The 15,656-nt window shown below is 36.1% G+C and overlaps 2 protein-coding genes and 1 long non-coding RNA gene across 3 annotated transcripts; all 3 read left to right on the top strand.

Annotated features, from left to right (window-relative positions):
* Positions 1-143: 143 nt before the first annotated feature.
* On the top strand, positions 144-1,100 carry LOC138213699 (snaclec VP12 subunit B-like). Its single transcript, XM_069174942.1, has 4 exons — positions 144-402; positions 493-659; positions 788-900; positions 977-1,100. Exons 1-4 carry the CDS (start codon positions 144-146, stop codon positions 1,098-1,100), a joined length of 663 nt encoding a protein of 220 aa, XP_069031043.1.
* Positions 1,101-3,613: 2,513 nt separating this feature from the next.
* Positions 3,614-9,511, top strand: LOC138213761 (C-type lectin lectoxin-Phi1-like). Its single transcript, XM_069175015.1, has 7 exons — positions 3,614-4,235; positions 6,138-6,215; positions 7,201-7,305; positions 8,041-8,340; positions 8,431-8,597; positions 8,726-8,838; positions 8,915-9,511. Exons 4-7 carry the CDS (start codon positions 8,085-8,087, stop codon positions 9,036-9,038), a joined length of 660 nt encoding a protein of 219 aa, XP_069031116.1. The 5' UTR covers positions 3,614-4,235; positions 6,138-6,215; positions 7,201-7,305; positions 8,041-8,084; the 3' UTR covers positions 9,039-9,511.
* Positions 9,512-10,083: 572 nt separating this feature from the next.
* On the top strand, positions 10,084-12,320 carry LOC138213763 (uncharacterized). The gene is made up of 2 exons (XR_011179562.1): positions 10,084-10,314; positions 10,709-12,320. It is a non-coding gene; the product is annotated as an uncharacterized lncRNA (long non-coding RNA).
* The last annotated feature ends 3,336 nt before the right edge of the window (positions 12,321-15,656 follow it).

Raw genomic sequence — 15,656 nt, forward strand, 5'->3', positions numbered from 1 at the left:
ACAACAGACAGGAAGCAGCTTTGATCTGTGATGAAATAACAAAAGCAAAATGAACAATACCAAAACTGCTTACTCTCCCTTAAGAAGCTAATTTTCATTTTGCAGTTGTCAGCCAGGAAACCAGCCAAACGACTCTTCTGGAAATGAATCGCAACCTGACAAACCTCAACAACAACTTAAGGGAGGACAACACCAACCTGACACAAGCCAATGCTGTCTTAGAGAGCAAGGTCACAAATCTCACGGCAGAAAAGATGAAACTCACGATGCAAACCCAGAAGCTGGAGATGGAGAAGAGAAACCTTACAAATCAAATAAACGACATGGAGGCAAAGGGGAATGAGCTCAACATCAGTCGAGCTCAGTGGAGCATTGATGCCTACTGTCCGAGAAAAGATGGCAGTATGATGGGATCCCATTAGTCACAAAAATATTGAATCCTGATATAACGAGACAGTAAAGTTGATTATTAGTTGATCTCTGTTATTTCAGGAAGACAGTGTAAGTCTTGTCAGCCGGGCTGGAATCTGTTCCAGTCCAGTTGCAATGTGGTTTTTGACTACAAGTCTTCTACCGATCGGAAAACCTGGGAAGAAGCTCGAGAACACTGCAAAATAAGGAGTTCTGATTTGGTGGTTGTAGATAATGCAGAAGAAAAGGTAATGACAGCATTTATTAAATGGAAATGTATTTTCTGAAGATCTGAACACACGCTGAGTCTGTTGGTCACAGTGAGTTTATTAAAGTAAGTAAATATCTCTGATCCTTTTTCCTCTGTTGTCCTCAGACATATGTCAGTGATAACAGCTGGAAAAGTTCAGGAAACGAAGGGTACTGGATTGGACTGAAAGTTGAAGATGGAAAATGGAAGTGGGTCGATGGAAGTGATCTGGCTGACAGGTAAGAGACGCATTTCTAAACACTTTGATTGATAAAATCTTGACTCTGGATCCAACTGATGTTTTTGTTTCCTCAGCTCCTGGACAGAAAACCCGACTGATGGTCATTGTGCAATTTCTCGCCAAACTCAAGGATGGAAATCAGTGAACTGTAACGACACGAACAGATGGATCTGTGAACAGAAGTATTTGTCTGTTTGAGTCAAACTTCAGAAGGTAACTTGATAGTCTGCAAAGATTAATCTTATGTAAGATAATGCCAACTGGCTTAATAATGTCAAAATATGAAAATTTCTAGTAATATCACATTTAATATTTTTGGAAAAACCAAAACTTAGAAATAAAGTTAAAGTGTGCTACTTTTAACAGCTGTTTGTTTAATGTACTTAGTGTACATATTTGGGAAAAATAAAAACAAACACAGATACAATGTATTAATTTAGATATTCAAAAATATTTGTTTCCTGTCTGTAATTTTTAACACTGTTGCAGCTGATTGGCCAACAGAGGGCGCTGAATTACTTCTCAACTAAATGCTTCCAAAGCTGTTTTCTTCAACATTTGTATTCTGATGTAAATAAGTCTTCACACGTTGAGGCAGCAGATAATGTTAGATATCTATTTAGAAGAAAATGCATGTTTTTATCCTGTTATGTTGAATAAAAATGTTAAACTGAACAACAATATTTCTGTTTTCTTTTTTTTTTTTCTAATCTCTCAAAACATTCTCGTTAAAAATGTCATTAAGTTTTGATAAAGTCAGGATGAACTGCATTCTTCAGGATGATATAACAAGTTCAATCAGTATGAGGCAGGAACAGATCTGGTCTCAGTATGTTCACCACGTTTGGACCTCATTAATCAATCACACCGTCGACATCAGCTCCAACAAATCTCCAGATTACAACAGGAAGTTCAATTTATCAGCCAAGTACATATTGTGTGTTTTACAAAGAGGGATTTCATGTTTGAATATCTTTTTCAGTGCTGTTACCTAAAATGCTGATCAAGTCAAAACCTGTTTTGCACTAATTTTTCTTCCTGGTCATCAAAAAGGATCAGTGGTCACTGTACACCGGGGGTCCTGGATTTGAGGGTGATGGAAGCTCTTCTCTGTCGAGGTCACGTGTTCTCCCATGTTCACGTAACCCGGGTAACTTTCAGTCGCCTAATTTACAGACGTTCCCTAAACGTCTCACCAAACCAGCTGGTGGTCTGAACGTAGCAGAGCCCTTAGCCCCCCCTCCCACTCTCTGAACCACGCACTCACCTACCGGAGACCCCGCAGCTAAGACAGGTGCAGGAGGCAGACAAGATTTGGAGCAAAGTCAGATATTTTGAGATTCCCAAGAGATATCGAGTGAATTTAACAGTATTGTAAGTGAGTTACATGCTGAGCTGCAGCGGAGCTGTCGAGGGAGAAGTTCTCACCGGGACGAACTCCGTCGGGCGTTTCTTCAATGAAGTGGATTATCCAGGTGAGTTGCTACCTGAGGTTATCTTGTTAACTAAGTTTGTGTCAGAGAATTGGGAGTAATTTACTTTGAGGAACATAGCGAAGCAAAACCAGCCAGGATAACAACATTTTGTATGATGTGAATGAAGCACATAACTGTGTGTGTGTGTGTGTGTGTGTGTGTGTGTGTGTGTGTGTGTTGAATTTTTGTAAAAGTTACTGTATATGTTGTAAAAGTATGTTGATTGCCAAGTGTATTGTTTGAAATTGAGGCAAAATGAGATAATTTAGTCACAAGTGTTTAAAGTTGTGAAAGTTTTGTGTAAATCTAATGTGATGGAAAAAGAGGAAACTCTGACTATATGATGATGTTCTGCACACTTGTGTACAGGCTGTTTTTTTTTTTAGGGATTCATCAAGTGACTACGAGCTGCTTCATCTGCTATCCTGTCTGGATCTTCACCGAGAAATATAAAGGATCCAGTTTTATTGGCACTTTGTTTTCTGAGATCTCAGAGTTGTTTTGGATTCAAACAAACAACCAGAAATCCGTTGGAAGAGACTAATGGTGAACTGTTGAACGTTAAGGAACTTCCAAAGATATAAATGAGACCTACTTTGACTGACAACTGTAAAGGACTAAAACAGACTATTAAGATCTAACAACTGAATTATTTGGGGTTTAACAGAGTTCAGAGGTTTATACCTGATTTTAGTGACATTATTTGTCATAATATGCAATTCAATGGTTGTTTATCCAATTTTTGTTACACAGTTATTTGAGTTAAGTGGAATTCATTTTGTTGTTAAGAGCTGAAGTTGAGTTAATGTGAGATTTAAAGGTATTGTTCAAGTAAAATGGTTTAAATAATTCTGTAAATATATTCCCTCATCATTGAATCATTGGTTGTGTGTGTGGTTTGTGGGCTGGAGGTCTCATTGCTCTTGTATAGAGTTGCTACCACCAATGTCCTTACCCAACCGGGTAATTGAAATGAAGTGAACTGTAACCAAGGTAACCTGAAAAAAGCTTGGCCTGAACTGTTAAAGAACCTCAGATACTGATGTTACATAGATAGTAGTGCCAGGGTTAGCATCATAGATTACCCTTTAGTAAAAGATTACGTGCTGCAACAGCAAGGGTTACATTCACATGTGTCTGTAGGTGAGTCAGTTTGTCTGTGTGTTGATGCTGTTCTTTTCCTGCCTGTTATGCAGTGCATGCTGGGATAAACTCTGATGATCAAAGTCACTTGCATTTGATAAAAGACGGTGGTGGAATGTAACCAAGTACATTTACTCAAATACTTAAGTACAAATTTGAGATACATGTACTTTTACTTTAGTATTTCCTGTTGTGAAGCTTCATTGTTCTATTCGACCACATATCAGAGGTTTGACAGCTTTAGTTACTTTTAAGATTACAATTTTTCATACCCTTCTTGTCCAGTGAAAACCATGTCTCTCCAAATTTTGGTGAATCGAATTGGAACTTTTCAGAAAAAGTGAAGGATTATATGTTCCTACTTCTAAATAAACTATTTAAAAAAAAAACACATCGTCACAAAGCTGAAAACAGGGATGTTTTTCTCAGATTGTTGTTTTTAGAGATGAGTGGTTCTCACAGGACAGCGGTACTACAAACACATGATGACACACTAACAGGGAGTCTTTTCTAAACTGTTACTGTTTGATATGTTAAGTAAATTTAACTGTTAATACTCATGTTTTTACTAATGCAAGGTTTTGAATGTAGGATTTTTACCTGTCGTGAAGTAGATACACGTTGTGTTGGTACTTTTACTTAAGTAAAGGACCTGAATACTTCTTCCAGCACTGATGAACTGCAGCAGCCTGAGAAGATGCTGCAGACACACTGTGTGAGTTCAAACTATTTATAAATAAGACTTCTCATCACAACTGGGCATTAGTTTCTCACCAAACACCAACTGTCGCAACTTCAAAACAGAACTAAAAACCACATGATTCTCTATCAAGGTTAAAACTGGTATTTTAAACTTGCTTCACAACTCAGACTTACTTTAAAAAGTCTAGACGTTCCTCTATCTGCAAGGAGAGTAAACATTTCTCACGCTTTTCACCGACACTCTTTTGTGTAGCAGAATCATATTTCTGTAATGCATGATGCCTTTTTAAAGCACAACAACACAGTGTAAGTTTGGCAGCAATTACATTTGAAGAGTTAAAAAAAAAATCCTTTTCATCTTTACATTTATTACCATGATTTTTCCAGGCTGCCGAGCACATTGGGAGTGATTCTATAAATACGGACTAATTTGCTGCAGATATTTAAACATTTGTGTTTGATCGGTGCCGTTGGAGATCAGCGTGTGGATGTGTTCTGTGTCTGAATTTTAAATGGCAGTCCATCCAGGCTGGTCAGCTTACCTGAATTCAGACATTTATTCAATCATCATTGGTCAGAAAAACAACATGTAACACAATCATATTACTGATCGAGTTCTGATTAGATGAAACAAAGAAACTGTATATTTTTAGATGGAAAAGGACAAATTAGAAAACTTCCTCTCACAACAACTGACCACATGTTTTGAAATAGAGGCTCAACTTAGAAACAGACCCAAAAAAACACAAACTTCCCTGTAAATTTTAACATCACTGCACCAGCGTTTCCATTTCATATATTCAGGATAGAAGAGACGACTGATGGTCACTGTGCAATTTCTGTAAAAAATGAAGGATGGAAATCAGTGAACTGTAACAACAGGAACAATTGGATCTGTGAAATGAAGGCTTTGTCTGTTTGAGTCAAACTTCAGAAGGTAACATGATAGTTTGAAAAGATTAATTACATTTAAGATAATGCCAACTGGCTTAATAATGTCAAAATGTGAAGATTTCAAGTAATATCACCTTTAATATTTTTGTACAAACAAAAACTGAGATGTAAACTTAGTGTGCAACTTTTAACAGCTGTTTATGTACTTTTTGTGCATATTTGGAAAAAAAAAAACGCAGATCTAACGTATGAATAGATATTAGAAAATATTTGTTTCCTGTATAATGTTTTAAACTCTTGCTACTGATTGGCCAACAAAAAAACGATTTCTCAACAAAATTCATTTGGTTATTGGTGTTTTACACAAAACCAAGAAAACATCCAAAGTCCTAGTTACATGTTAGTAATCTTGTTATACCATGTTATATACTCATTGTAATAATATCTTTTATATCAAGCTGATTATGGAACAGGAACACAGTGTTGGCTTGAAGTTGATATCTGGACTGTCGTGCATACAAATGATTTTCTCTGGAAAAGCAGAAGTTGATGTATTTCAAAGCCGTTAGAGACAGATTCGCCTCAACAGAGGAAACAACCACTTCTCTTCTTGTGAGTCACTGTGGCTCAATTACAGTGGTACTTCTTTGACTACAACTCAGATAGACTCAACAGAAAGGTTGTAGCGATGGCGGAGGACGTTAACTACGCTTCAGTTGTATTCAAAAATAAGAACCGATCCCGACCAGAAGGTAAGTCAAATTTTAAAAGTACAGAGCGGCTAGAAAAGATATTCTCAGACTTTGGCTTTAGAACAGAGTCTTTGTTTATGTGACCCTCCTCATATTAAATATTAATTTCTTGTACTGATGTAGGAGCAGGTTACATATTTAGCTAACTAAACCAAGCAGTTTGTCATTGTTGTTGTTGTTTTGTTTTTTAATTTTTTTATCTCATTGTTGATTATAGTGAACTGTTAATATTTAAACACTGTACACTATTTTAACTTTTAACCTTTCAGCTGAAAACAAAGAGGAAACTGTGTACGATGAAGTGAAGGTGAAAAAGAACTCAACCGAACAAAGTCCAGACACAAATGGTAAGTTGTAAAAGAACACAAAAACAAAACACAGGTGAGTCTGAGAACATTTGGTGCTGATATCGGCTTTGTGAAATCAGACAAACAAACAAACACACAAACAGACAAACCAACACGTGTAAAACTCCTGACTGACCGCCACGTTGTGGAATAATTGTTGTTTGTAATAAATTGGTTTATTTAAATCAGCAGAAATCATTTAAGAAAAGTCAAAAGTGTATGATTGTGTAATAGTTGATTTGTTAAACATTCAGTCAGGCAAGCTCCAAAATATGTGTTTGGACGGGTCACAATCTGTAAACTTTAGTGAACCCTTATCGACCGGAAACCCAAAATGCGATTGAAACATGATTTAAGAGTTTTACAAATGTTCTTATAAATATATATTTTTAAGATTATCACCTTTAATTGAATGACAACTGATGACTATATTTTCAACATCTATCAATTCTTATCATATCTGAAGGACAGATTACTTAGCAAAAAATAAACAAACAATGAGACGCTTAAATGCATTACAGCGTTGTATTAGTTGACATTACTTGGTTGGCCTCATAGGAATGGAGGCTATGTCCACTTCTGCCTCCAACCTGGTTCATCTGTAGCACAATGTCTGAAAGAATTGATAACAAACATTTTAGAAATTGTAAATCTTTCCTTTTAGTCTCCCACGTGAACATTAATAATACATAATGGCCATGAAGCGTTTCCTTTCTCATGTTTTTCTGTTACAAAACATTGTTTTGTCTAAAAATGCAATCTCATGTTGAATTTAAGTTAATTTGAGGTTTTCACAGTCTGATTTAAAAGTTTTTATACTTCCTGTTTCTAACTTACTAAGTTTAAAATACCTTCTTTGGCGATGGCAAAGTAAAGAGGAAATGTTGAACTGAAAAAGACTGTAACTTTGGTTACCCACGTTATTTCATGAGCTCCGACTTCTAAAGCCACGTATTTATATGTTTGTCTATCCGATTCCTGCCAGACAAGAAAGCAGACGGACGACGTCGCCACTATCGGCTCTTGGCTTGTTGCTTGGCGACTTTCTGTGTCATTTTGCTGTTGGGCATCACAGCAATCTGTGTCTACAGTAAGTATGTAAAACAGACAGTCCATGCACGAACTTAGACACAAGACAGACCCTTATAGAATAATATTTCTTCTGTGACCATCATGTGATATCAGATTGTTTTACATACCATAAGTTTCTGCTTCTAGTTTTCTAAATCTGTCAAGAACAAAGTGAATTACGAGACACAATAATTCATGGTCAAATGTATGAAGATAGTATAACAGGTTTTTTTTTTTTAATACAATATGTAATTTCAGTACTGTGTAACCAATTATTGCACATTTTGCCTTAATAATAGCCATGTAATTCACCATGTTGGGAAACATCAGGCCAAATAATAAATCTACACCTGCTGTTGGGTTTCTTGGTAACAGTGAAAAGTTTAGAAAATGAAATCATTGGCTAAAAAAAAAAAAAGTCCACAACATATTTACCATTAAGTTTTGTTTCAGTCATTTTTACTAAAAATGTCATTGTTAAGCTGTTTTGAGTGAATTTTGTGTGAATCAATGGGGGAAGCTGTGAAATATTGAAAGATGGCTTAACACATTGTGAGTGTTGGTCTTTTTGTGGGTTTTTTGTTGTTCTCTGAAATAGAAAAAACACAGTCTGAGCTTATAGCTCCCAAAAGGCTGGCAGACCTGAAGTACAACAGATAGGAAGCAGCTTTGATCTGTGATGAAATAACAAAAGCAAAATGAACAATACCAAAACTGCTTACTCTCCCTTAAGAAGCTCATTTTCATTTTGCAGTTGCTACATTCAGTCAAGAAAACATCCAAACGACTCTTCTGGAAATGAATCGCAACCTGACAAACCTCAACAACAATTTAAGGGAGGACAACACCAACCTGACACGAGCCAATGCTGTCTTAGAGAGCAAGGTCACAAATCTCACGGCAGAAAAGATGAACCTCACGATGCAAAACCAGAAGCTGGAGATGGAGAAGAGAAACCTTACAAATCAAATAAAGGACATGGAGGCAAAGGGGAATGAGCTCAACATCAGTCGAGCTCAGTGGAGCATTGATGCCTACTGTCCCAAAGATGGCGGTATGTTGGGATCCCATTAGTTACAAATATATTGAATCTTGATATAACGAGACAGTAAAGTTGTTCATTTGTTGATCTCTGTTATTTCAGGAAGACAGTGTAAATCTTGTCAGCCGGGCTGGAATCAGTTCCAGTCCAGTTGCTATGTGGTTTTAAACTATCAGTTCTCTACCGATTGGAAAACCTGGGAAGAAGCTCGAGAAAACTGCACAATAAGGAGTTCTGATTTGGTGGTTGTAGATAATGCAGAAGAAAAGGTAATGACAGCTTATATTAAATGAAAATGTATTTTCTGAAGATCTGAACACACGCTGAGTCTGTTGGTCACAGTGAGTTTATTAAAGTAAGTAAATATCTCTGATCGCTTTTCCTCTGTTGTCCTCAGAAATATGTCAGTGATAACAGCTGGGGAAGTTCAGGAAACAAAGGGTACTGGATTGGACTGAAAGCTGATGGTGGAAAATGGAAGTGGGTCGATGGAAGTGATCTGGCTGACAGGTAAGAGACGCATTTCTAAACACTTTGAATGATAAAATCTTGACTCTGGATCCAACTGATGTTTTTGTTTCCTCAGCTCCTGGACAGAAAACCCGACTGATGGTCACTGTGCAATTTCTGTAACTAACAACGGATGGAAATCAGTGACCTGTAACAACAGGAACAGATGGATCTGTGAACAGAAGTCTTTGTCTGTTTGAGTCAAACTTCAGAAAGTAACTTGATAGTCTGCAAAGATTAATCTTATGTAAGATAATGCCAACTGGCTTAATAATGTCAAAATATGAAGATTTCTAGTAATATCACGTTTAATATTTTTGGAAAAAACAAAACTTAGAAATTAAGTTAAAGTGTGCTTCTTTTAACAGCTGTTTGTTTAAGGTACTTTGTGTACATATTTGGAAAAAAACAAACAAACTTCAGATGTAATGTATAAATAGATATTCGAAAATATTTGTTTCCTGAATGTAATTTTTAACACTGTTGCCGCTGATTGGCCAACAGAGGGCGCTGCATTACTTCTCAACAAAATGCTTCCAAAGCTGTTTTCTTCAACATTTGTATTCTGATGTAAATAAGTCTTCACACGTTGAGGCAGCAGATAATGTTAGATATCTATTAAGAAGCAAATGCGTGTTTTTTTTATCCTGTTATGTTGACTAAAAATGCTATACTGAACAACAATATTTCTGTTTTCTTGTTTTTTTTCTAATCTCTCTCAAAAACTTCTCATTAAAAATGTCAGTTAGTTTTGATTAAGTCAGGATGAACTGCATTCTTCAGGATGATATAACAAGTTCAATCAGTATGAGGCAGGAACAGATCTGGTCTCAGTATGTTCACCACGTTTGGACCTCATTAATCAATCACACCGTCAACATCAGCTCCAACAAATCTCCAGATTACAACAGGAAGTTCAATTTATCAGCGAAGCACATGTTGTGTTTTACAAAGAGGGATTTCATGTTTGAATATCTTTTTCAGTGCTGTTACCTAAAATGCTGATCAAGTCAAAACCTGTTTTGCACTAATTTTTCTTCCCGGTCATCAAAAAGGATCAGTGGTCACTGTACACCGGGGGTCCTGGATTTGAGGGTGATGGAAGCTCTTCACCGTCGAGGTCACGTGTTCTCCCATGTTCACTTAATTCTGTAACGTTCAGTATCCCAATTTACAGACGTTCCCTAAACGTCTCACCAAACCAGCTGGTGGTGTGAACGTAGCAGAGCCCGTAGCCCCCCCTCCCACTCTCTGAACCACGCACTCACCTACCGGAGACCCCGCAGCTAAGACAGGTGCAGGAGGCAGACAAGATTTGGAGCAAAGTCAGATATTTTGAGATTCCCAAGAGATATCGAGTGAATTTAACAGTATTGTAAGTGAGTTACATGCTGAGCTGCAGCGGAGCTGTCGAGGGAGAAGTTCTCACCGGGACGAACTCCGTCGGGCGTTTCTTCAATGAAGTGGATTATCCAGGTGAGTTGCTACCTGAGGTTATCTTGTTAACTAAGTTTGTGTCAGAGAATTGGGAGTAATTTACTTTGAGGAACATAGCGAAGCAAAACCAGCCAGGATAACAACATTTTGGATGATGTGAATGAAGCACATAACTGTGTGTGTGTGTGTGTGTGTGTGTGTGTGTGTGTGTGTGTGTGTGTTGAATTTTTGTCAAAGTTTCTGTATATGTTGTAAAAGTATGTTGATTGCCAAGTGTATTGTTTGAAATTGAGACAAAATGAGATAATTTAGTCACAAGTGTTTAAAGTTGTGAAAGTTTTGTGTAAATCTAATGTGATGGAAAAAGAGGAAACTCGGACTATATGATGATGTTCTGCACACTTGTGTACAGGCTGTTTTTTTTTTTTTTTAGGGATTCATCAAGTGACTACGAGCTGCTTCATCTGCTATCCTGTCTGGATCTTCACCGAGAAATATAAAGGATCCAATTTTATTGGCACTTTGTTTTCTGAGATCTCAGAGTTGTTTTGGATTCAAACAAACAACCGGAAATCCGTTGGAAGAGACTAATGGTGAACTGTTGAACGTTAAGGAACTTCCAAAGATATAAATGAGACCTACTTTGACTGACAACTGTAAAGGACTAAAACAGACTATTAAGATCTAACAACTGAATTATTTTGGGTTTAACAGAGTTCAGAGGTTTATACCTGATTTGAGTGATTATTTGTCATAATATGCAATTCAATGGTTGTTTATCCAATTTTTGTTACAGTTATTTGATTTAAGTGGAATTCATTTTATTGTTAAGAGATGAAGTTGAGTTAATGTGAGATTTAAAGGTATTGTTCAAGTGAAATGGTTTAAATAATTCTGTAAATATATTCCCTCATCATTGAATCATTGGTTGTGTGTGTGCTTTGTGGGCTGGAGGTCTCATTGCTCTTGTATAGAGTTGCTACCACCAATCTCCTTACCCAACCGAGTAATTGAAATGAAGTGAACTGTAACCAAGGTAACCTGAAAAAAGCTTGGCCTGAACTGTTAAAGAACCTCAGATACTGATGTTACATAGATAGTAGTGCCAGGGTTAGCATCATAGATTACCCTTTAGTAAAAGATTACGTGCTGCAACAGCAAGGGTTACATTCACATGTGTCTGCAGGTGAGTCAGTTTGTCTGCGTGTTGATGCTGTTCTTTTCCTGCCTGTTATGCAGTGCATGCTGGGATAAACTCTGATGATCAAAGTCACTTACATTTGATAAAAGATGGTGGTGGAATGTAACCAAGTACATTTACTCAAATACTTAAGTACAAATTTGAGATACATGTACTTTTACTTTAGTATTTCCTGTTGTGAAGCTTCATTGTTCTATTCGACCACATATCAGAGGTTTGACAGCTTTAGTTACTTTTAAGATTACAATTTTTCATACCCTTCTTGTCCAGTGAAAACCATGTCTCTCCAAATTTTGGTGAATCGAATTGGAACTTTTCAGAAAAAGTGAAGGATTATATGTTCCTACTTCTAAATAAACTATTTTAAAAAAAAAACACATCGTCACAAAGCTGAAAACAGGATTGTTTTTCTCAGATTGTTGTTTTTAGAGATGAGCGGTTCTCACAGGACAGCGGTACCACAAACACATGATGACACACTAACAGGGAGTCTTTTCTAAACTGTTACTGTTTGATATGTTAAGTAAATTTAACTGTTAATACTCATGTTTTTACTAATGCAAGGTTTTGAATGTAGGATTTTTACCTGTCGTGAAGTAGATACACGTTGTGTTGGTACTTTTACTTAAGTAAAGGACCTGAATACTTCTTCCAGCACTGATGAACTGCAGCAGCCTGAGAAAATGCTGCAGACACACTGTGTGAGTTCAAACTATTTATAGTGAAGACTTCTTATCACAACTGAGCATTAGTTTCTCACCTAACACCAACTGTCGCACCTTCAAAACAGAACTAAAAACCACATCCTTCTCTATCAAGATTAAAAATGTTATTTTAAACTTTGTACATGACTCAGACTTACTTTAAAAAGTCCAGACGTTCCTCTTTCTGCAAGGAGAGTAAACATTTCACGAGCTTTTCACCGACACTCTTTTGTGTAGCAGAATCATATTTCTGTAATGCATGATGCCTTTTTAAAGCACAACAACACAGTGTAACTTTGGCATTAAATACATTTGAAGAGTTAAAAAAAAAAATCCTTTTCATCTTTACATTTATTACCATGATTTTTCCAGGCTGCCGAGCACATTGGGAGTGATTCTATAAATACGGACTAATTTGCTGCAGATATTTAAACATTTGTGTTTGATCGGTGCCGTTGGAGATCAGCGTGTGGATGTGTTCTGTGTCTGAATTTTAAATGGCAGTCCATCCAGGCTGGTCAGCTTACCTGAATTCAGACATTTATTCAATCATCATTGGTCAGAAAAACAACATGTAACACAATCATATTACTGATCGAGTTCTGATTAGAGGAAACAAAGAAACTGTATATTTTTAGATGGAAAAGGACAAATTAGAAAACTTCCCCTCACACCAACTGACCACAAGTTTTGAAATAGAGGCTCAACTTAGAAACAGACCCAAAAAAACACAAACTTCCCTGTAAAGTTTAACATCACTGCAACAGCGTTTCCATTTCATATATTCTGGATAGAAAACCCGACTGTTGGTCACTGTGCAATTTCTGTAAAAAATGAAGGATGGAAATCAGTGAACTGTAACAACAGGAACAATTGGATCTGTGAAAAGAAGGTTTGTCTGTTTGAGTCAAACTTCAGAAGGTAACATGATAGTTTGAAAAGATTAATTACATTTAAGATAATGCCAACTGGCTTAATAATGTCAAAATGTGTAGATTTCAAGTAATATCACCTTTAATATTTTTGTATAAACAAAAACTTAGATGTAAACTTAGTGTGCAACTTTTAACAGCTGTTTATGTACTTTTTATGCATATTTGGAAAAAAAAACAAATGCAGATCTAATGTCTGAATAGATATTAGAAAATATTTGTTTCCTGTATAATGTTTTAAATTCTTGCTACTGATTGGCCAACAAAAAACTACTTCTCAACAAAATGCTTCCAAATCTGTTTTCTTCAACATTTGTATTCTGATGTAAATAAGTCTTCACACGTTGAGGCAGCAGATAATGTTAGATATCTATTTAGAAGAAAATGCATATTTTTATCCTGTTATGTTGAATAAAAATGTTAAACTGAACAATATTTCTGTTTTCTATTTTTTTTCTAATATCTCAAAACATTCTCATTAAAAATGTCAGTAAATTTTGATAAAGTCAGGATGAACTGCATTCTTCAGGATGATATAACAAGTTCAATCAGTATGAGGCAGGAACAGATCTGGTCTCAGTATGTTCACCACGTTTGGACCTCATTAATCAATCACACCGTCGACATCAGCTCCAACAAATCTCCATATTACAACAGGAAGTTCAGTTTATCAGCCAAGCACATATTGTGTGTTTTACAAAGAGGGATTTCATGTTTGAATATCTTTTTCATTGCTGTTACCTAAAATGCTGATCAAGTCAAAACCTGGTTTGCACTAATTTTTCTTCCTGGTCATCAAAAAGGATCAGTGGTCACTGTACACCGGTGTTTTACACAAAACCAAGAAAACATCCAAAGTCCTAGTTACATATTAGTAATGTTGTTATACCATGTTATATACTCATTGTAATAATATATTTTATATCAAGCTGATTATGGAACAGGAACACAGTGTTGGCTTGAAGTTTATTTCTGGACTGTTGTGCATACAAATGACTTTCTCAGGAAAAGCAGACGTTGGTATATTTCAAAACTGTGAGAGACAGATTCACCTCAACAGAGGAAACAACCACTTCTCTTCTTATGAGTCACTGTGGCTCAATTACAGTGGTACTTCTTTGACTACAAGTCGGATAGACTCAACAGAAAGGTTGTAGCGATGGCGGAGGACGTTAACTACGCTTCAGTTGTCTTCAAAAATAAGAACCGATCCCGACCGGAAGGTAAGTCAACTTTTAAAAGTACAGAGCGACTAGAAAAGATATTCTCAGACTTTGGCTTCAGAACAGAGTCTTTGTTTATGTGACCCTCCTCATATTAAATATTAATTTATTGTACTGGTGTAGGAGCAGGTTACATATTTAGCTAACTTAACCAAGCAGTTTGTCATTGTTGTTGTTGTTTTTTTTATCTCATTGTTGATTATAGTGAACTGTTAATATTTAACCACTGTAAAGTATTTAAACTTTTAACCTTTCAGCTAAAAACGAAGAGGAAACTGTGTACGATGAAGTGAAGGTGAAAAAGAACTCAACCGAACAAAGTCCAGACACAAATGGTAAGTTGTAAAAGAACACAAAAACAAAACACAGGTGAGTCTGAGAACATTTGGTGCTGATATCGGCTTTGTGAAATCAAACAAACAAACAAACAAACAGACAAACACGTGTAAAACTTCTGACTGACCGCCACGTTGTGGAATAATTGTTGTTTGTAATAAAATGGTTTATTTAAATCAGCAGAAATCATTTAAGAAAAGTCAAAAATGTATGATTGTGTAGTAGTTGATTTGGTATACATTCAGTCAGGCAAGCTCCAAAATATGTGTTTGGACGGGTCACAATCTGTAAACTTTAGTGAACCCTTATCGACCGGAAACCCAAAATACGATTGAAACATGATTTAAGAGTTTTACAAATGTTCTTATAAATATATATTTTTAAGATTATCACCTTTAATTGAATGACAACTGATGACTATATTTTCAACATCTATCAATTCTTATCATATCTGAAGGACAGATTACTTAGCAAAAAACTAAACAAACAATGAGACGCTTAAATACGTTACAGCGTTATATTAGTCGATATTACTGGGTTGGCCTCATAGGAATGGAGGCTATGTCCACTTCTGCCTACAACCTGGTTCATCTGTAGCACAATGTCTGAAAGAATTGATATCAAACATTTGAGAAATTGTAAATCTTTCCTTTTAGTCTCCCACGTGAACATTAATAATACATAATGGTCATGAAGCGTTTCCTTTCTCGTGTTTTTCTGTTATAAAACATTGTTTTGTGTAAAAATGCAATCTCATGTTGAATTTAAGTTAATTTGAGGTTTTCACAGTCTGATTTAAAAGTTGTTATACTTCCTGTTTCTAACTTACTAAGTTTAAAATACCTTCTTTGGCGATGGCAAGGTAAAGAGGAAATGTTGGACTGAAAAAGACTGTAACTTTGGTTACCCACATTATTTCATGAGCTCCGACTTCTAAAGTCACGTATTTATATGTTTGTCTATCCGATTCCTGCCAGACAAGAAA

This window comes from Embiotoca jacksoni, unplaced genomic scaffold, assembly GCF_022577435.1.
Source record: "Embiotoca jacksoni isolate LCO1_2020_lvr unplaced genomic scaffold, fEmbJac1.0.p SCAF_63, whole genome shotgun sequence".
In the NCBI taxonomy this organism is placed as follows: Eukaryota; Metazoa; Chordata; class Actinopteri; family Embiotocidae; genus Embiotoca; species Embiotoca jacksoni.